Here is a 24,511-nt window from a genome sequence, read left to right on the forward strand (position 1 = left end):
TTTTAGTTGACAAACTTTTTATTTAATGTTACAAAAAATATTTAGTCAAACAGACCAAAGCCCATATCATCATCAGACTCCTCGGATTCTTCTTTTTTTGCTTCTTCTTTCTTCTTCTCCTCAGCTAAAAAGGAACAAGAGTCAAAATCATACACTTGAAAACTCAAATGACTTCAACTAGGGAAAAAACTAATTATAAGAATTTCTAAACACAGAAAAAACCCAACCTCAAAGAACAAGTCTATTATAATGATGCTCAATTAAATTATTTCTATTTTGCTCTTGATGTATATGATCCAATGGTTTTGCCCATTTACCAAAGTATGCCATAATAATCCTGAAGTAGACTATATCTTAGGGCAAAATATTCCACAAAGGTTAACAGGAACATTTCCTTTGAGCTAATGAAAGCAACAGTTTGTTGAATAGATTCCATGAACAAATCTAAAGTGGACCAAAAATATGACCTAACCCATTTTTTCAAACATGAAAGAATACTTACCTGGGGCAGCTGTGCTAGCAGGAGCAGCACCACCAGCAGGGGCAGCACCACCAGCTGCTGGGGCAGGTCCACCAACTCCTACATTGCAGATGAGACTTCCAATGTTTACATTATTCAGGGCCTGAAACCAATATTCAAATGCTCAATCAGTTAAATTTTCACTCTAATCCAATTCAAGTCAGAAGCAACATACCACGTAGAGATGGTAAATGAACAATTTGCACCAACTTGTTTGGTATTAAATGTCATATTGAAACCCAGTCTTGAATCCTGAGAAATCAGAAAGTTTACTTATAAGATCTAAGATTCGTTTCACTGGGATTTGGGACTGGAAGGTATTTAAAGTCCATCTAGTCTAAGCCTCCTCAAAATAACTCCTACAAAATAACTATGGCAAGTTATCCAGAGATCCAGTGACTTGCTCATGATCACACAAATAGTACTGATGACAGTGTTCAAACTCTGGTCTTGTCAGGCATCTGAACTCCTTCAGATACTGCTTCTGTGCAAAGGTTTTCAATGTTCATTAGAGACATGCCCAGTTTTCTTACCTTTGCAAATAATCCTGGCCAGAATGGTTCAACATTTACGCCTGCTGCTTTAATGAGGGCATTAATTTTATCCTCCTGAAAAATAGAAAAAAAATATTGATATCATCTTACAATGAAGATACATAAATTTCACATAGACTGCCCCAAAGCCTTGCTGGATAGGACTAGTTTTATACATATACTATTTTCATTCTTATTCCGATACCAATGGATTTGATTTCAAATATTAACTGCTGCCCTCTCAAATTTTCAGTAAGGGGAAATAAATCTACAAAGGATTTAAAAAATTTCAACTGATCATTATGAATTGGAGCTTATATCCAGAATAGATTATATCACAGCCTGAACTCTTCTACTTATCCATATCCACCACCCTTCTCCAAATATTGTTTGGTAGTACCCCCTTTGCTGTTAAACTAATCGCACCTTCAATATGACAATTTAATAGAGTTGTCCACTATTCCTGATAGTCTCTAATTCTAATTCAGGTTTTCATGAGAATATTCTCTTGGGGGATCTCACACATCTGATTAATTTGTGGACTTTTGGAACTTCTGACTTCCACCCATTCCCACAAAATTCATTAATAGGAAAATTTGTTCAGCAAATCCCATCAACCTGGGCACTCCACTTTTCATAACTTAGTCCCTCTTTGATTTAAAGGTGGAGTCAAATTTCCAAACCTCTATTTAAGGAGCTCAATTAACAAAGATCCCATTTCTCACTTAACTGGTTGAATGATCTCATCTTCCTACCCTCCCACACCCACCCCTAGCTTCCTTGTGTAGTTTCCCATTAGATGGATTAGCCCGAAGGGTTTAATTATCTCAATGAAGAGATCAGCCGTTCTTTTTTGGGATTTCTCAGAAGTTCAGTCCTAATGTTTTTTTATAAAGTATCTTTGAAAGCTCAATGATTAAATTTGTTTTTATAACAATTTTCTTTATAACAACTTTTATTTTAACAAGATGTAATGGCCTGTACACAGGCTATGCTGTACACAGAACAGTAGTCCACTTTTATCTACCTCAATTACTCTAATGGGGACTAGACAAATTTAGCACCAAAATCCCTGAATGATCTATATAAAAGCAATCCTTTTAGTCGCTAAGCAAAAGCTAATTCAAATTTTGAGCAAGCCTAAAAGTAGATCATAGATCACAATGATCTACAATAAGTATTTCAAAACTTTAATTAGCTTTAAACACGTTGTCTGTAAACTTGTTGCATTTAAATTTCTTTGGTTTTTAAAGCACTCCTTAATTTCTCGATTTTAAACGCGATGTCTTAAGAGACAATTCAACATTCTAAAACAAGTATTTCCACCTAGCCTTATCATCTTAACAATTTCTGTAATCCCTCCATTGTCCCCAACGCTCCACTTTGGCTATAAAAACCTCAGTTCCAAATGTTACTATTTCTACCTCTCCCGTTCCCATTTGGCTATTACTGCTAGGCAATCCAATGTAAAGGACATTAAATAAAGTGATTCGTATTTTGCATCTAGTCTTCTGGTACCGCTTCTTTTAAAAGTGGGAGGGAAAGGCACCTCGGGAGGCCGGCCACGTAACTCATAAACCTGTTGGCAATCCAACCGACGCTCCAAGTTCCGAAACACGGGCAGAATCCCCAGCTGGCGGGCGGGCGAGTGAAGGACCGACGGCTGCCACGTGCTGGAAGTTCTCCTCCCCCCCGTGCCCGGAGGCCGGAAACTGAGGCCTGCCGCGTGCTCCAGCCCCGGTTGGACCCGTGCGTCAGGCCGAATGGCAATTAGCCGCCTTCAGGCCGAGTCACTCTAGACCGAGACGGCCGAAAACGTGGCCTGGCCCTGCCATGGGCTTCGGCGGTGCAGCGCTGAGCATACAGTGCTACCCCTCCCTTAAAGGCTACTCCCGCACGCCCGGCACTCACCGTGACTGTAACCTCATCGTCGTGAAGGATGAGGGCAGAGTAGATGCAAGCAAGCTCGGAGACGGCCATTTTCCAGGAGATAATGGAGGAGAAACTTGTTTGTAGTGGTGCTAGCTGCCGGCTGAAGTGACGGTTCACCCCAACGCGGCCTTAGCTTCCGAAGAAGAACCGAGCACCTTCCAGACAAGTGAAGAGAAAGAGCCCAGGGCCCGCGCGGCGCTTTATATGTACGCCTCTTAGCCAATCCGCGTGTACGCTGAGCGGAAGCAGATGGACGGGGCTTTGACAGCATTAGAAATGTCTCATGATAGGGCGTTTCACTTCCGGTTCGTGCTTTGCGCGCATGACTAAACTCACTATTCGCTAGGGACTTTATTAGAACTTTGGGAAAAGTAGTTTGAGCTGCCAGTCGGGCGCGTACGGGAAACATTACGGCGAGGCGGTGTGTGAACGCAGCAATAGAGTCACGAATAGGATGGGCTGCTTGGAGATATCCCACCCTGGCCAGTGCAGCCGCTCGTTCTCCCGGGAGTCTAGGAGCCCTGCCCTCGTCCGCTTCGGAATGGCCCCTTCCCCCAAAGCCCAGTGCAAGATCCCCGCCCCGCCCCGTCTCAGCCACTGCCCATCCCTCCTGCAGTACGCGTCCCGCTCCCTGACTCGTTGAATCTTTGATTTGCGTGCCTATACTGACTCCGTTTCCTTCGTTAGAATATAAAACTCCTTAAGGGCAGTTTTTCACATAAAGGTGAATGGAAAAAACGCAGGATCTGGAGTCTGACGAGTTAAATCCTAGTTCTATGTGACTTCGGACAAATCAATCAACTAGGGAGCTTTTTCCTTCCGTTATATCTACGTTTAGATTAGATCTCGTGTACCCTAGCAGAGAACGCTGCTACAATCATGCCATATGCCTCTGAAAAACTGCATGCTCCTTAAGGGTAAAGACTACCCCTGGGACCGGAGGCACCCTGCTTGACAATTTTGAAGGAGATATGAGATTTTATGCACAAGATCGTCCCCTGAGCAAACTTCCTCTAAAATGCAGATCATTTTATCGTTCTGCACGTCACAAAGCTGCTATGAACACCAAAAGATTAAGTGACTTGCCTTCCATTATATGGTGCCGTCAAAGAGAGACAAACTTTAAAGCTTTCAAAAGCAATTTTTAGTTTAACTGATTAAAATGCAAAGCTCAAAGACCAATAGTTAAGGCATAAGTGGAGAAAATGTTACTAACTCAGGATGCAAAACTGAGGCAGTTTAACCTTATCCCAACCAAATTTTGTTTTGCTTCCTTTGCTGTGTTACTTTCAATAAATGCCCTCATTTTCTGAGAAAGCTAGTTTATTTGATTTAAGAAATTATTATGCACACTGTATTACAAGTGCTTGGATTATCCACGTCAAAACCATTACTAATGTAATAGCCACTTATTTCATAGTTCTAGTCACTTTCCTGTCTTCTAACCAGGTTTAATTTAAAACTTATTTGCATTCTTTTATCATCAGCCTGGAACAAACAAGAAAAAGGCAGAAATAAGACTTCTGGATTATGAATCCCACAACTTTTCTTGGATAGTATCATTAACTCTAAGAGCTGGTTCTAATATTTGTCAGATGATAACAACTAAAACATAATTCATGATGAGGACATTCAACTGCCAATTACAACTCCAAGTTTCAGCTTTGTTTAGAAAATGGCAAAACTTGCACTACTGCTTTTTTAACTGATATACCTACAACACAGAAAAACCAAAAACATTACTCTTCACAGATGAATAATGACTTTTTGACTTACACACACACACACACACACACACACAAACACATCATGTTAAATCCTTTGTTGCCCTTGGAGGATTATCATCCAGCAGTACTTCCCTGGCTTCTTACCCATAAGAGAAATATAGCCTGCTTTTCCTGAGACTTTTACACAGACACAAAAAGGCTACTCTTGGTATATAATTCAAGAGGCATAATAAAAAAAATTAGACAAGCAGTCAGACCCAGATCCTAGTATCAGGTCTAATTTGCTATAGCATTAAAGTCAATCTTTTCTAAACTTTAAATTCATCTGTAAAAATGAGCCCAAGGCCTATGGTCTTTTTTATAATAACACCATTAAGAATCTGCATAACAAAAGTTATCAAAGCCCAAACACAATTCAAGAGGACAAAATTCTTTTATAACACATTTATCAAAGCATGATTTCATTTAATCTTCAGGTCAATATAACAAAAAATTTCTTCATACTGAGGACTATCCAAAAATAAAATGGGCTACTTCATAGGGCAGTAAATTCCCTGTGACAAAGTCTTCAAGAGAGATCAAGCTGTAAATGATTTTGCTATTCTTGCTGAGTAGTACAAAGACTACTCTGAAGGACTTATGATGAAAAATTCTATCCATACCCAGAAAAGGAACTGACTGTGTCTGAACACAGATTGAAGTATTCTCTTTCTTCTTGACTAAATTTTTCTTGAGGGTTTTTATTTTTATTAGGGTGGGAGATCTTATGTTTTCTTTCATAGAAATGTTTTGCATAACTGAGGATAAGGGAGAGAACCTACAACTCAAAAATCTTAAAAACAAATGTTAAAAAATTTGTTTTGAATGTAAATGGAAGAAAATATTAATTTTTTTTTTTTTAAAGAGCAGTCAGATGACCACTCAAAGATTGTAGAAGGAATTCCAGTTCTAATATGCAGGCAAGATTAGCTAAAATTATAAACTCAATTCTGAGGTTGGGAGGGAATAAATAAGATTTTATATGTTTTTATATTTACATAACTTCCTATGTGCCATGCACTGTACTAAAAACACTACAAATATTATCTCACTTGCGGCCAAGAAATGTATTCTCATGTACTTACTTATATATATGCTAAAAATCATTTTTAAAAGAAATTCAAATTTATGGAAAGTAAATAGGGTCTGTTGTTATTAAGATTTGGAAAGACAAAGTGATACAAATATACTACAAATGTTTGCTAGTTATATTTTTTAAATTGTTCACAAAGATACATCATATACATCTATGTATGTTTATTAACGGGTAGTTCCACTTAATAAAATTCCCTACAATTTTTTCTAATTTGCATAATACAGTTGCGATATAAAACAAAAAATGTGTTTTCATATTATACACTTCATATTTTTAGTGCTTTTTATTCTAGGTCATTTGTCATAGTCAGATGCCAGAAAACTGATACATATATAGAACATGAAATTCAACATACACAATTCACTTTCCAACATGAATTCTGATAAGACAATGGCTGAATTCACTGTGTTGGGAAAGTTTGTATTGTCAATAAAATGTGTCTAAAGTGCATTTTTGTAGCTAAATAAATAGCAGCATGTGTTTTATTTTCAATCTAAAAATCATGAGACTCAAGGTGGAAAAAGTTACACTCTAAGTGAACACATGAGCCAAATACACCACCCTCTTTCCCCAAGGCAAAGCCTTGCATGATTATCTATGAGTATACACAAAATATACACAAAATAGCATAATCAAAAGTTAATATACAAATAAGGAAAGAGTTCTCTTTCTGAAATTCATAATAAGTATAGCAAGATTTATGGAGAATTTGAATAGATGTCTTTGGAGATAAGGGGGGGAAGTGCTGTTCTCTTTGCCAGTGTATAGCATAGCTAATGCTATGAGGTATGCAATGTTAAATAAAGCAAGTTTTTTGTTTTTTGTTTTTACAAAATAGCACTGCCGTTTGATTCAAAAGAAATCAATAACCAAAAAAAAAAAATTCCTTTATCACAAGAGAAGCTCAATTCATGGCTTTCTGCGCCTGAAAAATAAGAGCAACATTAGTTTGAATGTAATTATACAATATGCACGATTAAGTTTTAAAAATAAAAAAAATTCACTGACATACCCATATCAATATATTTAGATAAAAGGGAATTTTAATATCTCTTTCTATCATATCATACCAGAACTTTTACACATGTTGAAGTACATGATATTTATAACTATGCCAACTCCATTACTGTACTAAGAAAGAAATGCTTCCCCAATGTTTATTCTAAGGTAGTTTCAAAACTGGCCACAACAGACTGTCAAGAGGAGGAAGGGAAGTGGAGATGAAATTTTGAAATACTGTTCAATTACAATAATAGAAAAAGAAGCATAAAAAGGAAACTCTAGTAGGAGGAAAGAGTCTCAGATTAGATGTATAATATCTGAAGTTTCATGAGTTAATAAGGGTAAAAATACCTGGAGAGGAATGTACTTAGGACTACTTTCTGTATATTTGAATAACTGGCCAACTCCAATTTGTAACACATTGCTAATATATATTTCGAGCACTGCTATTTCTCAACATGTTGGTTGAAAAACACTGTAACAAAGTACTTATCTATATCAAGAATTAGAAGACGGGGAAAAAAAGAAAAAGCAATTACAACTTTTTTTTGTCTAATATGCCCTAAATAATATGCTATCATTGCATTAGCATCGCATTTAGGGTTAAATTACTGTTTCAGGAGAGAGACAGACAGAGACAGAAAGAGAAACAGACAGTCAAAGAAAGAGAGACAGAGGGACAGACACAGTCGGACGGACAAAAACAGATGAAGAGAGAGAGAAGGGAGAGGGGAAAGAGAAGAGAGCATTCAATATATATAAATATATATTCTCAATTTAGATATAACTATATAGCTTTATCTCAATCTAGATAAGCAAGAAATGTATATAAACACACATCATGTCACAAATCCATCCACAAATAATACTAAATTTTGGCACACTAAAATAGAAGTCCAAATCTTAGGATTAAAGGTTATTAGGATAAAATTTTTAATGCTGCAATTAAATTATATAGTGGAAGCCTGATGAAGTGGAAAGACCACTGAACTAGAAATGCTACAGAACCCTAGCTTCTAATCCAAAGTAATGACTACTGACTGACTTTAGCCATGAAACTTAATTTGAGTCTGTTTCCTTCAAGGTAAAACAGGAATAATGATTCCTAATCTATCTAGCTGACAGATTCTCATGAAAATTACTTGCCAAATTCAACACTGATCATTCCCATATCATCCTTCCTTATAGATATACTCTTCTGAGCTTTCCTGAGACCATATTCAATTCTCTGCTGACTTCCCTGTCATTACTCAGATTCGTTTTGACATTTCATGCTCTTGGTGCCCTCTTCACATAGGCATCACTAACGAGTCTAGATTTTGTCCTTTCCTCTTTCTCAATTCTCTCTTCATGACCGTATTCATCCCAGTAACTTCAATTATTACCATTACACCAGAAATCATTATTTCTGGTCTTCTTCGGGGACCTCTGTTCAGAGTTCCACATCAAAAACTAGAACTCAGAGCCTGAAATTCCTAACATAGTGCTCTTTCCACCAGCCCATAATTTTGGGGGAATTTTAGTACAACATTCACAAATTCACTTCTAAGCCAAAGAAATAAGTATCATAACAGTCTTAACCTTCATTACATGAAACAATATTTAGCTTATTTCACTCACAATTACATACTATGCAGGGTGTCCCATATAAACGAAAGCATTTTTATTCTTGAATATTTCTATTCTTTCAATAAATCCTGAAATAAAAAATATGTATATGTATATTATTTATTTCATGTGATTTTATTTATATAGGACACCTTACATTTTAACAATTATTAAGTTTCCCTAACTAACATAGTATTGTTGAGATAACTAACATTTTTGGACAAAATCTCATTATAATATTGTAAAATCTTGCTATAATATTATTCAACTGACTGACCATTAGTAATTTGTTCAGTCATATCTTATTCTCTGTGACCTCATTTGGCATTTTCTTGACAAAGACACTCTGGAATGGTTTGCCATTTCCTTTTCCAGTATATTTGACAAGAGAGGAAACTGAGGCAAAGAGGGTAAAGTGACTTGCCTGGGGCCACACAGCTAGATGTTTGAGGCCAGATTTGAACTCAGATAAATCTTCCTGACTCCAGGACTGGCACTCCATTTACTACACCACCTATAGAACCTCCCTATAGAACCAAACAACCCTAAAACATAATTTTACCTAAAATTGTGCTTTTGAAAAACTAATCAAGTCAGGGAGTTTGTCAATTAAATTGTAAAATAACTTACTTAGGTTGTGCATGATGCTGATATCCAGGTCCAAGTTGAGACCCTGCTCTCATTTCCACAGCTACAGAACACTAATATGAAAAATAAAAATAAGCGTTCAAAAACCTCAAAAGTTTCCACTAGTCACAGATATCACAAATAAGTATGCAATATACTTTTATGTAAATAGCAGAATCAGGCACATTGCTTCTTGGTCCCTTCCAAGCAATAAGATGACATTTAGTTAAGAGGCTGTCACAAAAGAAATCTTTGCAATTACTTCTGATACAAGTCATAAAATTTAAAAACAGTAAAGAAACAGATCTTAAAGATCAAGATTCTCATTTTACCACCAAAAAAAAAAAAAAAAAAAAAAAAAAAAACCTGAGATCTAAAGAAGTTAAAAGCAGTTTGCCTAAGGCAAATAGAAGTAGAACTAAAACATAGGCTCCTCACCACCATGTGTAGCACTTCTACCACATGCTGCCAAAAGCTCATTTACAAATCCTCTTGGGTTATATTGGGAAAAACTATCATTTTTCTTTAGATTCCCCTCATTTCAGAATGACTTTTTTATATTCCCAATTCTGGAAGCCCATCCTAGCATCCTGTGCACAGAATATAGGATCTATACAAGGTCTGATGGGATACATTAAGATCAGAAGGTAGAAATATAAAATATTCTTTTTAAGTTTGAATATAACATCTATTTCGTATAAACTACACAAGTAGGACATGAGATTATCACATTTCAAATTAATTAGAACATATATCAACATATAACAGACAGCAGGTTTACATACAATTAGAACATCAAGAAAGTAAAGATCAGAAGCTTCTAATTACATTTATTTATTCTTTTCTTATTAAGTAACTCTTTTACTGCTATCTTTTTATTTACAATACCCAAATTATTATTAAAATATTTCAGTATTGGTTATTTCTTAAAGCTTACCCGAGTTTCCACATCTGTCCACTCAGACTCTGTAGCAACTTCTTGTGTTGGGACACTGGTGGAAGACCTTCGTTTCCGACTGCAAAGGAAAAATGTAGAATAAAAATGTAGAATCACTGTAAATATCTCAAAATAACATGTTAGAGTATAAAAGTCACCAAAATTTCACAAATTATTTGACATTGTGCCCCATCCTTATAAAGTAATGCTACAAAAAGAACACTTCTTCTAAATAGCATCTCTGGTGATCATTCACTCACCCAGTTGGTGATTCTTGCTTTAAAGTCTCAATATCTGTGAACTGTACAGATTGCCCACCACCTCTTGTTTTAAAAACATCACCCTGAAACAAAGGAAAAAACATAACTATTACACAAACTAATCAATGGAATCGGAAAATTCACATTTGCTACATTTCCAATCACCTATTTTCATGTTGTCCAATTTCATTCAAATTCATTTCCACAAAACAAAAATCATACTCAGAGTACCCATGAATCCAAAGATTTGAAGCTATTTGAAAAACTATTTAAGGTACTTCAAACTAAGATGCTAAACTTATTTCTCACAATTTTTCCCTCAAACCCTGTCGTACTCTGATGCTGAAGTCTGCTTAACCTGCAATTAATTCAGAAGCTAAGCAGTGCTAAGGATCAGCAAAACTTTTTAGGGTTTCAGATCTAAAATACATTTTACTTTATTCTTTATTATGTGATCACCATATTAAATTATAGTATAATCTGAGTTTATAGTTGTAACTAATGTGAATCATCCTACTAGTTAACCCTATTTTCTTTCTTCATTGATTACTTATCTTTCTTCAACAACCAAAGAAAAACTCTTTCAAAATTATAGAAACATTTTGGACCTTAAGACTCAAAAAGACCCAAAATAGCAACCAAAAGAAATCTCAAATATTTTAAATTTTTTATTGTGCCTTTTAACTTAAATTTGCAGAGAAGGAAACAGGCAAGTTTTTTCTATTGTGATTCCCCCCCCCCCCTTAAAAATAGAAACTAAAAGCAGCAATTAAAGTAGAAATTAAAACAACATTCCAGATTTGAGTAAGGATTGATTGACTAAGTGGAAAACCTAGTGAAAAACAGCAGACCTTAGTCCTTACTTGCAATCTACACAGCTAGGTCAGTATTTTTACTTGGACACCTTGTGTTTAGATCACACTGTGTTATATGTGTCAAAGCAACAGTAGGAAAAAGTGGGGGGGGAAGGGGGTTATAGACATTTTTAAATCATTTTTCCCCTGTGTAAATTCATTCTTTACCTTAATTAGTTTAGTTTCAATCTCCCCATCGGAGGCTAGTTCCTGGTGGGTCAGCATGTACTTCTCACACTTAGCTAGTGCTTTTTCATTTGCAACAGCTACTGTGATGGCATGGGGGACATGTGGCTGCATGACTGTTTCAGTTAGCACATTAGAGGCAGGCTTATGATCTACCCATCTGTCCCCTGCAGAGCGTGATCGTCTATGTCGGAGACGAATTGGTGGTACATTCTGATCAGATTGAAAGAGGAATCAAGAAACAATCATAACCCAGAATTAATTTCATTAAGGGTATTATTAGAAGTGCAGCAGTCTAGGTTATAGTAACTGAAGATACAATGTGAAAATTAAAGTTCAAAATCATTTGAAAGCCACAAGTGATATTAAACTAATTTTAAATGTTTTCTTTGCATTTAAATAAAATAACTACACAAATTATTATAAGACCTTTTCTATCAGTGAACTTAAATTTCACAACCAGACAAGAGAAAGAATTCTGAGTAATATTGCTAAGGTTCTCTTCATTTCAAAGGACTTATTTTCTATTTTGATACTGGCTTTTATCCCATATACTAGCACACTTCAAGTCATACACAAAAGACACTAATTTATAAAAGACTATCCTCAAAGCAAAAGGGGCAGAGAAATTATACAAAAGCCCTAAAATTCAAGAATTGTAAAAAAAAAAAAAAAAAGAATAATTGATGTAAAAACTACTTTACTCAAACTGAATGTAACAAGTTTGAATAGTTTTAGTCAAAGATCACATTTCAAAACAAAAAAATAAGATAAAATGTTGTGGCTAGACAAACTAAATAACTTTTGTTTGTTCAACAATCCATTTATTCCACAAACTAAATATGAAAATGGCACGCACGCGCGCACACACACACACACCACACACACATTCAACTTGCATACTTCCTATGATCTCACCTCTGAACTCTGAAGTTATTCAATCTAGCAAGAACTTTTTAAGTATATTCCTTAAAGAAAGAATGTAATTTATGTTTTAGGAGTTTAAATGTTTTCATTTTAAGTTCACTTGTGTCCAATTCAGTCCACAATATTATATAGATCTGAAAACTTCTAGATAATACATCCTAATGTCATCTGACTCAATACAATTCTCTCACTGGGCAGGTAGGTGGTGTGCCACTGATTAGAGTGTGTCAGGCCTGGAGTCAGGAAGACTCTTCTTTTTGAGGTCAAATACGACCTCAGACACTTCCTAGCTTGTGACCCTGTGCAAGTCACTTAACCCTTTTTGTCTCAATTTCTTCTTCTGTAAGATGAGCTGAAGAAAAAAATGGCAAACCATTTCAATATCTTTGTGAAGAAAACACTAAATGGGGTTCAAAAGAATCAGAAATGACTGGAACAACAATAATTCACCTTAACATGGTTCCCAAATTAGAAAAAATAGTTTTGTCATACTTGCAGGATTTTACTTCTATAGATTCAGAAAAATGCCACAACAAAAGCTAAACCTAAAGGTCATTTCTACCAGCAAGAAAATGATTCATCATCTACTGAGTGACAAACTTGTCTCTGAATGGCTGTTTCTTAGATGAGTCACCAGAAACCACCTAAAAAAGTTACATACTTCTCAAAAAATTAACCTGGAGAATTTTAAAGATTGTCCCTTTATATTTCCAGCTATAACAGAAAGAAAAAAAACCAAGTCCTGAGTAAACTATAATCGACAGGCAAGCTAGAACTTCTGGCTTCACTTTCCCTTTCTCAGAGCTTGAGGAAAGTTACTGGGAGACAAGCACCCAATATTTAGTTAAAAAAAAAAAAAACCCATCCATGAAGAAATATTATAAAGGATGTATTATGTAGTAATGTAATGAATGTTCTGATTATCTGGGAAAATAGGGGCAAAATGTATCCAGAAATTCAGCAAATGAATATATTCCTAAATAGCCTTTGCAGACAATAGCCTTTACAATCTACTTTATTTATATTAAGCAGCTACAAAATGAATGTGCTTTCTCTTCACAATTCAAATATAAATTCATTCAACTTAAAGATGTAAAACCTGTCTAAAAAACCCTGAACCACATAACGGCTTTTTATTAACTGTTTTTAACTATTCTGCTGCACTTCTAAGTCTTTAAAATTCTGGTTTTAGTAAGGAAAATATAAAAATTTTTCACATCCTCTTAAATGTCTCTCAGTCAAGTAGAATTTCAATAGATTAAAAATTATTTATAAATATTGAAAAGCCATAATTTCAGGCCTTGCAAATAGCTTTAGGGTTTTAACAGTTGATTAGAAAGAGACTATACACCAACTTTGCTACAAAAAAGGATTAAGATAAAATTTTTAAAAGCAAATGTTCTCAACGCTAAAAAATCAATTATTTTAAATACATGAGATTTGTTTTTAAAAGAACAAAAAGCTAAAATGTCTACCCTTTATTAATGCTGGGGAATTCAGAATAATTACTGAATAAGCTAAATTTTACTAATTTTAAATAAATAACAAGTAAATATAGAATTCATTTCAATTAAAAAGAAAGTTATTTACCTTAATCCTTCTTATGAGCAAAAAGTATGAAAAAATTTGCACCACTCTCATGCACACAATTTTTAAGTAAATTTTTTAGGACAAAACATAATATTGAATTAGCAGTCAAAATTATAATGCCAACCAACACAATCCTGTAATCTCTAGCAAAAATAGTTTTTGTCTTTGAGGGGGAGAAGTGGGGAAACTGAAGAGGCAAATAGAGATACTGTACATGAAGATGAAAACTAAAATTTAAACTTTGTTCTCAACATTCATAGTCATAGTTTGTGCAGTGCTCATTAAATACTTTAAGATGATAGTTCAAAAAAGTCTGGTTCAAAAATATAAATGATGGTCATAGATACCTGGGTGCCTAGGAGATTCAAATTGAGGAAAGTATATTTTAGGTTTGATGGAATATCATAATTTTAACGTAATATAATTAAGTGGTAATGAAATTAAAAGCAGAGATTTGGCTTTTTTTACATTGTTAAAATTCTATGCTTAACCAATGAACTTCTAAATCAGGGGTTCTTAACCTAGAGTCCATGAACTTGTATGAGGGAGAAAAAAATTACATTTTTATTTAAATATAATTTATTCCTTTTGTAATCTTATGTAATTTACTTTATGCATTTGTAAACATTATTCTGAGACCCCTTGTCCATTGGCTTCACCAGACTTCCAAAGGGGTCCATGAAACACAAAAAAGGTTAAGAACCCCTGTTCTAAATCAAGTTTATAAAAAAAAAAAAAAAACTACAACTACAATACTTTAAAATATTGGCACTAACCCTGCAGCACTGCTCCTCTTCTATTGCTATCTCATTTTTATATGAAGGAACCACCTCCCTGCCTCCAGGCCAGTATATCCCTCGCCTTCTGTCTGATACGATACAATTTTTACTGTGTCCTGGCTCCTGTTGCCTACGCCTTGCGAGAGATGTGACATTGAGAGGTGTGTTGTACGGAGGAATTTTCTGCTCCCATTCCGAAACACAGGAAGCTACAGAAATACTGCTGCAAGAATTAGAACGCCTATGAAGCTGTGGCTGGCTCATGAGTTGTTGGCCGTTGGAAATCTGAGCAATATAGTTAGTAGAAAGCTAGAAAAATTGAAGAAAAATTAATGAACAACACAATGGATAGAAATGCAATGAACTAACAATTATGTAATGTTATTCTATATATGTTCTAAATTTACTAATCTCTTAGTAAATAAGTGCATTAATTTACTTCTCATTTTGTCTTTGAGGGAGAGAAGTGGGGAAAATGAAGAGGCAAATAGAGAATACTGTACATGAAGATGAAAACTAAAATTCAAACCTTGTTCTCAACATTCATAGTCATAGTTTGTGCGGTGCTCATTAAATACTTTAACATGATAGTTCAAAAATATGAATGACCAGGTCATAGATACCTGGTGTCTAGGAGATCCAAATTGAGGAAAGTATATTTTAGGTTTGATGGAATGAATATCAGACCTAAAATTGAGAGTCTAAGAGGCTGAGTAGAAAAATCCAGCCTTGGAATAGAGTACAACTGGCTTTGATGAATACTAGCAACATGATCACAGATAAGTCAATAAACATTCCAGTGTCCCCATAAGTTAAAGAGAAATTGTCAATCTATATAAATAGAAATTTTTTTCACACTGGCAGTTCCCCCAGTGTCAAGAGATCAAAAGAAAAAAAAATGCAAATAATTTGAGAAAGTTAGTAGATCATTCCTTAAGGGAGGGAAGTAGAAAAATAAGTAATAATATTCTAATAGAAAATTAGATCAAACAATGGAATTACATATTATATTCTTTAGTATTTGTTATCATCAAACTACCAATAACCTACAGGTATTGGAGATGGAGAAACTGATCTTTGAAAAACTTTTTCTCGATCTCGTTCCCGTGATGGTCTTTCTGGTTTATCATTCTTTGGTTCAGTAACAATAGCCTTGAGTTGCTTCAGTTTCTCATCTTTGACCCAGAGTTTATTCTGCATCTCTAGTTGTTTGGCAGCCACACGGCGTTCCTAAAGATTGGAAATACAAATTTATATTTAGATTCAAAAATAATAAAAATTAAACTGTTATTCAGTCAATTTACTAAGTGACTTTTCCCTGTTTACCCTATGCAATTAAACTTACCTAGCTGACATCTTGTCAATTTGTTAATTAACTTTGCATTTTGTTGTAGTGGGGAAATAAGAAAAAGATTTATTTAACTCTAGTCAGAACCTAACTCTACCCAAATGTAACATAAAACTCAACTTATCAAACTCTGAAAATGTAGCCTATTACGTACACATTCTTTCTCCCACTTCATGGTAGTCTCTGTCACCATGCCTTGCAACCTAGCCTCCAGTCTGCGTTTGTCAGAAAACTGGCGCTGAAGTTTTTGGCTCTGGTTTTCAAGTTCCTGCTGTAAATTGCGCTTGTCTTCCTCATAGATTGTAGTAGTTTTCTCTAAAATCTCAATCTGTAAAGGCAAATTATTATTCTTCAATATGTTTGGAATATAAACAATTTATGTAGCTGAGAAATAAACTCTTCTTCCCTAATGTGTACCAGGGAAAACTAAAAGAAAAGTTACTTTTCCTTTAAAACATTTAATATACTTATTATATTTATCCAGATCTGGAAATGAGAAAACCAATCAAATCCTTCTCCTTAGGTCAAGCTGTTTGCTTTTAGGAGAGAACTGCTCTTCCCCTAAGACAAAAGACTACAGTGATAACTGGAAGCTATTCTAGGAATGGTAGAGAAGTACATTAGTAAGAGAGAGCTTTTCTCCCAGAAGCATGACACAGATCTAGGAATTTCCATAAGACTTGAGGAAGAAAACACACCTTTGAGAATGGTGCATAAACAATAGAATGAGAGGAATAGTAGATTTTATAAGATGCATTATATAGCAGCTAATGGGAGTCCTGTTGCTAATTCAAAATGCTAACTATATAAAAAATAATAGCAGCTCATTTCTGAAACCCATAGGTTTGAAGAGTTTTGCTCAAAATCATGGCCTAAGCCAAGTAATTCAAGTATTTATTAGCCTCATTTTAGAGATAAGGAAACTAATGCCTGAAGACCTTCACCCATCCTTAGATTACTGCTAAGTACCAGTTATTAGCTGAACCCAGGTCTTGGGATTCCAGAATAATGAGTTTTCATTTCGATCACGATGCTTCTGGTCTTGTTTCAATTTATTTCTTTAAGTTTTCTCTATTTCCCTTCCTTTTTATACAAAGAGATATGAGAAAATAATATCCATGGGATCATAGGATTTAGAACTAGAAAAGAGTTCCTTATTTAGGAATGAGTTTCATCCATATGTTAACCTCTATTTCTGATATGTCTGAAATTTCACCACCTTGCAGACCTAGCCTGGGAATCATTAAGACCTATCTCTAACACATACATAAGAGCTATGTAACTGGGGGCAAATCATTTAACCTCTTGGCACCCTCCAAGAAATTCTCTATAAAACAAAATTTGCAGCACAGTTGCTAAGTTGCAATGGTTGAGATCCTTCACCAAAATTTCCTACACCAAAGAAAAAAACAACAGCTCTATAACACATGCCCCTCTCACCCCTGCCCAAAATCTTAATACCCATAAAGTAATTCAATAGCAAACCTTATATTCCAAAGTTTTAGTTTTCTTTTCCAGTCGATCTATTTCAGCTTTCTGCCCTGAAATCACTTTTTCCTTCTCATTTAGTTTTCCTTGAATATAGTTTTCCTTATTTAAAACAGCATTATCAAAGTCTTGCAGCATAGCTCTAAAAGCAATCACTGTAACAGAAAAGTTTTGTGAGTAATTTTTATACCAAAGCCCAAATATTTCAACTTTTTTCAATCAAAACCATGAATATAATTGCTATTACACAAATATTACCTCAAACAATAGCTGAAAAATACTATTATTAAAATTTCAGGCAGAAATTCATGCTGAAGGCTTGAAATTTTTAATTCTAAAATGTTTCAAAAACGGGCCCTTGGGAAGTCATGATACCTAAAATTATCATAGATTTTCAATACAAAAATTATTTCTAGAGCTAATTTTTCTAAGCCTTCTTCATTTTGAGTAATTCCGTGGCTCCAGAACAGCACTCAATACTGTAAAGAGTATGGACATGGTTTCCTTGGGCTTCTATTAAAATATTTGTGTGATTAAGTATTGTATCAAACAATTTCCTTCTTCTTGACAGAACATATTTCTAATATTAATAAGTGAATGATGAACACCACCTAGGAAAAATACTATTCCTTGACTATTACAAAGTGGATAATGAAATCCATTCCAGCTCAAGATTATATTCTACTACAAATCTCATATCAATTAAACAATTCAATTGAAATTACCTTGTTTATTAAATTCTTCTGTCATCATTTGTCGAACATGATGGCGTTTCTCTAAGACTTCAATCAACCTTGGAAGTGTCTGTTCATCATTGACATCTAGAATTTCACATGATGGTAAAGGTGGGAAACTCTGCAGAAGTATCTCTGTAACTGATTGTTCTGAAACAATGAATTTAAATAAAACACAAAAAGTTACATAAAAAAGATAGGTACTTATTCAAATTTCAGAATCACATTTCAAAGCTTTAGAATACAACCAGCTAATTTCCAAAGGAAACACATCTTCTAGAAAATGTAAAGAGCTCCTAGGATAAGGGAAACAACTAAATTTATCTTTAGCTTCAAATTTTTGTTTACTTAATCACTAATTTAAGCAAAATTTTGACTGATATCTAATTTGAATTCCATATTCTTTATTTTAAGTTAGAAAGATATGGTATTACATGGATTTAGTATAAATTTTAAAGATAAGGATAATAGGTATAATTAATTATCATACCATTACCAATTGGACCTCCTCGAAGTTCAAGGCGGCGTGTAAGTTCTTCCCGAAAGGCCTGATTTCTATAACGTCGGCCTGGAGTTAAACCACATATTGCCTTGTCTACTGGTCTTGCTACTTCAACTTCTTGGGTCACTTCTGCAAATCGCATCACTTGCTATGATATAAACCAAATAAGAAATGAAATATTTGCTGCCTTAGAAATTATTAAATAAAGTAGCATTTCACAAAAGACTTTTTTAATCAAATAAGAATTTTAATTTTATGTTTTTCTGTAGAAATCCAGAAACTTCTTAAGAATATATCAATTAAAATTACCAAGCTTTCCTCATAATCTTCAGCCTTTGGGTTCACACATACGATCATACGCACTTTGCCTTCTCCATCAAAATAGTTCTTGAATAGATGGGTTAACTTTGAGTCTCGATACGGAACCATCTATAATACATTAAATGCCAAACTGATTTATCTAACAAATCAAAATAAATCACACAAGTAAAACTACACAACTTCTTGAAAAAATCTTTTATTCACCTTATTAGTCCCATACGTTTGATTTTCTCGAAGGACTTCCATGCATGTTCTTAGTGTCATTAGTGATTGATTAATGTTACCTAGGAGAACACATAAATTTCATAGCTCAAGCATATTATGACAATATAAGACCTCTAACTCACTTAAATAAAAACATTAAGTGAAAGTTACAAAGCAGATTTTGTTCAATAAAAGGAAATGATTAATAAAAAGAGGTATTCAGCTGTAGTATATATCATCTAACATACTACCTAGCTGGTGCAGGACCATCTATAAAGAAAGATGCAGAAAAGATTCCTTCCTGAATAAGAGGTTAGTTTAGATGATCACTAAGGTCCTTTTTGACTACAAATTCCTTGAGTTTATGAAATAAATTTTCAAACAAAGCCTACATTAATTTTTAAAGTAATGAGAAATTTAAGTTATTTATAAAAGCATATTTCCATTTGAAAAATCCATTATGACTGAAACTCTCCCATCTCATCTTATTTTTATTCTAATCAAAATTTAAACAATTCAAGCCCAACAATTTCCAACCCAACAAATACTACAATGACTTTTGGTATTCCTCATTCCATAAGGGTTCCAAAGATTACATATTATTATATTCAAATTAGCTGATTCTGAAAGAAATAATGTCTCTATAATGGATTGAGGCAAAGAAATAATATATTATTAATATTAATTTTTCAGTTTCTTGATATGATTTGAGCAATTTGAAAACAATTATATTTAAGTTAAAAACATTTTAAGAGACTCTTCTAAACATGTACTTCTCAAAAATGGCATAGCAAGTAAACTTGGCTTACCAGCTTCACGTAATCTATTCCCTTCTGCTTTTGTCCTATTGGTTCTTTCACTTCCAGCAAGATCAACTAATGACAATTGGCTTAAAGTGATTTGTTCTTTTTCCTGAAAGAAAAAAGTATGGATTCAAATTTATCAAATTATTTTATTATTGGTTTATGATGACCTCTGTTTTAAACAAAGACAACAGATCAATAAGCAAGCCACAAAGCCTAGTGACTAATGTAATGCATAAGAGGCAGAAGGTTAAATATGTATGAAAATTCATGCTAAAAGCCTACAATCAATATGTAAAACATTTCTTAATTTTTAAGTTGGCATCTGGAAGAATCACATTGTCATATTATGGTATGCCTAATCTAATAACAGACCCAAAATAGTTTATACTGACTAGATCATAGGTATGAGTATTCATATCATATCATATGAATAGCTAGATGCCGCCCTCCAAAATATTTAAGATGAACAATAATTTTTTCCAATATTAAATGTACTAAAAGATCTGTAAAAAAAATTTCCAAGTTAAAATGCTGAAATTTAAAATGAATCAACTCTCAAAAAAATCGCCACCTTATAAATTCTACATTTGGTGGACCCCAAAGGACAAGGGCCCTGGAATCATATAAGCAGTGACACCAAAAAAGTAGTTTCACCTGTAATACATTATCTCCATCTGCATCCAATGGAGCTTGAGCTAGTTTAATGATGAACACACTATGCGACCTACTTGATTCACGATTCAATTGAGTATTGGCTATGCGTCTCTTCTTCTGACCTGTAATAGAAAAGTCAATCACTAATTCTGAAATGGAAGTCTTTGGTCTTCATTTCATAGTATTTCTGCTAAATTAAGAATTATTTAATGTTAAAAACTGAACAGCACTTTTAGTACGGTATATTACATTAAATTCTGAATAATTATTACCTCTCCAGAAAACTTCAAAAGCTTCTTCAGTTGATTTTACTTCTACTTCTGTGCATCCTGCAACATACATGTTGTGATTCTTATCCTCACGCAGCATTTTAGATTGTGGAGGTCTACAATAAGGAAAGTTATGAGATTAACTCATAAGACTTCAAAACCTCTAATGGTAAAAATTTCTTATATAGAAATGAATAAGAAAAAAAATTAACCATAATATGGTTAATATTAAAAAAATCTGTTCTAACCCATAATCTACATTTTATATGTAAGTAAGCAAACACACAGCTATGTCACATGCAAAAGCTAAGCATCATTATCTAGTATTTCTCTAATTTTATTAGCACTAAGCAGTTAGAGATAAGCTTTGAACTTTGCAGCACTAGCAAAAGAAATTCAGCATAGGAATCTATATATAATACACCAGAAATAGGTAACCTTACAAAAGTGATATCCAAATCTAAGACTCCTTTACAGGCATGCCAAAGGTATGGAAGGCCAGATTGTGACAAAGATAAGCACACTCTCCCAATCAGATGGCAGAGAAAAGGGAAAACAGTAATAACTGACTTTCATATTTATGAAAATTGGCCCAGGTATTATCTTTGGCATACATGCAGCAGATTATTGATCCCTAAAATATAAATTGCACCATCTCCTTAAGAATAGGGACGGCACAGTCACGTACATAAAATCTGTGTTCCGCACAGGAGTGTTGCAACTGTTCCACCTACCAAAGGAATAAGGTATAAATTACTGTTTCTATAGAAGCCATCCCACACTAATATTTTTCAGCATTCTAATATGTATGATGGGATACTGAATTCTTTGAAATAAATTTATGACATCATTCACAAAGACTTTGGATCATAAAAATATTCGTGTGCAATTTTTCACCAGACCTAGAAAAGCTGAACATATTCACTTTCATTAAAAAACAAAACTTGTTTTGCAAGGGTAAATGTTGAAAACTATCTTTGCATATATTTTGGAAATAAAAAGCTATTATTAAAAAAAAAAAGTCTCAAAACTTATACCTAAAACTAAAGTCACAAATATGGTTTTTCTGAATTTCATCTTGAAAAACAGAACTCAAAAGAAAAGTTTAGTATACTGAAATAAGTATTCCTTGAAACAAGTAGAGCTGGGAAAATGATGGATATTTGGCATCTAAAGAAAGTTGGATTTTATAACATTTCAAATCTTTCACTTATTTTTCTTTACAAGTACTTATTTTTCTTAATTCAAAGAAAAATAATAGTGACATGCACCTCGAAAAACAATTCAGAGTGAATTGAGCATAACCAGAGAACATTGTACATAGTAACAGAATTATGTAAGTTGGGATAGAAATGCCAATCACATCCAGAGAGAAAATTATGGAGACTTAATGTGGATTGAAGCAAAGTATTTTCACATTTTTGTTTATTTGCTTTTTTTTTTCCTCATGGTGTTTTTTCCCTTTTGGTCTGATTTTTCTTGCACAACATGATACATATGGAAATATGTTTAAAAAGATTGCACATATTTAACCAAATTAGACTGCTTGCTATCTTGAGGAGGGAGGTAAAACAAAGTCTTACAAAAATGAATGTTAAAAACTATTAAAAAATAAATTCATATGTAAGAATTCTAGTCTGAAAGACTATATTAAAAATTAAATACAGTAAGCAAAAGAAAAGAGATATCCTTAAAACAATTATTTCCCAACCCTCAAAAGGGGAACATTTGGGTATATTATTAATATTTAAAGAAATGAGCTAACATATTTTAAGCTTTAAAACATAAGTGGCAAGCACAGAGAAAGTTTGTTTCTGAGGATATGTCACAGTTAAATTCTATAAACCACTTAATTATAAAAAGATGAAAAACTTAGCATAATGGATTATAGTGATATTATTGTTCTAAACCTAATGATTTATCCAACTAGTAACTGGTACCTGCAATAAAGGTTTTCTGGTATCAAAACAGTATTTAAAATAAAAAATAAAGACTACAACAATACAAATGGAAAATTAGGGGAAAAAAAATCAAAACTGGACGTTGGCAGAGTGAGAAAATTCACCTTCTTTCCTTCTTTTTTAAGGTAAGAGATTTAAAGTATAAAACACTGCGTACAGTCAGATTCAAATAATATGATGCATAGTTTTGCTGAAATGCTTTCTTTCCCATTTTAAGAAATATATTTGAAAACAAAAAGCATTTTTTTTACAAAGATCAATTTTTTAAAAACTGAGAAAAGATTAAATATAAGCATAATTTATATTTTTTAATATTCTAAGTAGTCCTAATCAAGACAGCCATTAATGAAAAACAATAAGTTGATTTATCGATAAGTACTACCAATTGGTAGAGATTAGGCTGGTATTATAACTGAAGTACCCAAATAATCAATTTGTTTCATATACATATAAAGTATATATAAATATATTTGCATTGCACTAATCAAATCCAACTGTCTTGTATATGTTATTAATGTTACTACCTGAAAATAATATGGATTAGGACTAATTCTCTTCTACTTCCTAGGTGGACAACTACTTTTTAAGTAGTTTCTGTTCTCTCATTTTGTAAGTGAGTACATACTAATCCTGCTTATAGCTCACAGGGTAGTTGTGAAGACAAAAAGAAAACACTAAACATAAACCTATATATCTTGGAGCTATTATTACTCTGTAGAGGATCCTTAAATTTTAGCCAAGTTGAACAAAAATACAAGCAGCCATAAAACTGATAATAACAAGATCAGATTCTTCCAAAGTATAGCCAGAGTTCACGTATAACTTCTGCTGAAAATTGTTCAAGACAATGTTTGCTGAGAAATATAGCCTGGAGTCAAATTTGTGTTTTCAAGAGTAATACAGATAGGAACTGGAACTATGATTTCATTGATATAAGGAATTTTCAAGTGTAGTAACTTGGCTTGATAGAACAAGGTAGCATCTTCTCTCTAACTAGGAAACTTTTAAGTGTTTCCAAGAGCAATGACTTGAGTATCTTGCCTAGGTCTTCTTAGATTCAAAGATGGCTCTCTAGCCACCACACTATGCTGTAATAGTTTAACAACTGTGTTTCTTGAATGAAATATCCCACCTGCATATTGTTAGTACATTGTATTATGAAATACACTAATACAACTATATATCTAGGTAAAAAACTAAGAAAGTTACTTACTTTGGCTTTATAGGATCAAATGGTACCTCCTCTAATAAATCGTATATGTAGTTATTATAAATTTCAATATAAGAGACAAAGACACCATAGACACTGTCTTCATCAATTTCTTCTGCTTTGCAAAATTCTTGAACATTTATCATATCTGCAAATTCTGGATCAATCTGTTTTCTATAAAAATAAAGATAACAATAAGTCCAATTCTTTAAGTCAAAAACAGGTGAGTTTTTCTGGATCAGAGGATAGGGCACATTTGATCAAATATATGAACAAGAAATTTTCTACTTTAGTCCCACTAGAACAAACACATACTAATTTTCACATCTAGGATGGAATAAATTGTGTTTAATGTCTGAGATAAGAATTTGATCTGACTGCAAATTTTATGCAGAAA

The 24,511-nt window shown here is 33.6% G+C and overlaps 2 protein-coding genes across 7 annotated transcripts in view; both read right to left on the bottom strand.

Moving 5' to 3' along the window:
• On the bottom strand, positions 1–3,207 carry LOC100926338 (60S acidic ribosomal protein P1). Its single transcript, XM_031955303.1, has 4 exons — positions 2,965–3,207; positions 1,054–1,128; positions 503–623; positions 1–124 (listed from the first exon to the last, which is right to left on the bottom strand). The coding sequence occupies exons 1-4, from the start codon at positions 3,031–3,033 to the stop codon at positions 42–44; spliced, it is 348 nt and encodes a 115-aa protein (XP_031811163.1). The 5' UTR covers positions 3,034–3,207; the 3' UTR covers positions 1–41.
• A 2,794-nt stretch (positions 3,208–6,001) lies between these two features.
• The window catches only part of KIF23 (kinesin family member 23), a 30,257-nt gene continuing 11,747 nt past the window's right edge, over positions 6,002–24,511 (bottom strand). Inside the window, exons 7-25 of one of the 6 annotated variants that reach the window (XR_002769620.2) lie at positions 24,118–24,288; positions 21,632–21,673; positions 20,947–21,059; positions 20,675–20,796; positions 20,024–20,126; positions 19,215–19,294; positions 18,999–19,118; positions 18,678–18,837; positions 18,179–18,337; positions 17,451–17,608; positions 16,120–16,293; positions 15,668–15,847; positions 14,615–14,926; positions 11,304–11,534; positions 10,282–10,364; positions 10,022–10,100; positions 9,088–9,158; positions 8,470–8,546; positions 6,002–6,772 (exon numbers count right to left, since the gene is read on the bottom strand). Coding sequence is in view for 5 of the 6 variants with exons in the window: in XM_023498349.2 (XP_023354117.1) it covers positions 6,757–6,772; positions 9,088–9,158; positions 10,022–10,100; positions 10,282–10,364; positions 11,304–11,534; positions 14,615–14,926; positions 15,668–15,847; positions 16,120–16,293; positions 17,451–17,608; positions 18,179–18,337; positions 18,678–18,837; positions 18,999–19,118; positions 19,215–19,294; positions 20,024–20,126; positions 20,675–20,796; positions 20,947–21,059; positions 21,632–21,673; positions 24,118–24,288 (2,374 nt within the window). In the remaining variant the exon portion in view is untranslated. Of the gene's footprint in view, positions 6,773–8,468; positions 8,547–9,087; positions 9,159–10,021; positions 10,101–10,281; positions 10,365–11,303; positions 11,535–14,614; positions 14,927–15,667; positions 15,848–16,119; positions 16,294–17,450; positions 17,609–18,178; positions 18,338–18,677; positions 18,838–18,998; positions 19,119–19,214; positions 19,295–20,023; positions 20,127–20,674; positions 20,797–20,946; positions 21,060–21,631; positions 21,674–24,117; positions 24,289–24,511 lie in introns of those variants that run through there. The other 5 variants (XM_023498349.2, XM_031955304.1, XM_012543610.3 and 2 more) reach the window with 5 other exon arrangements.

This window comes from Sarcophilus harrisii, chromosome 2 (genome assembly GCF_902635505.1).
Source record: "Sarcophilus harrisii chromosome 2, mSarHar1.11, whole genome shotgun sequence".
NCBI classification, from domain to species: Eukaryota; Metazoa; Chordata; class Mammalia; order Dasyuromorphia; family Dasyuridae; genus Sarcophilus; species Sarcophilus harrisii.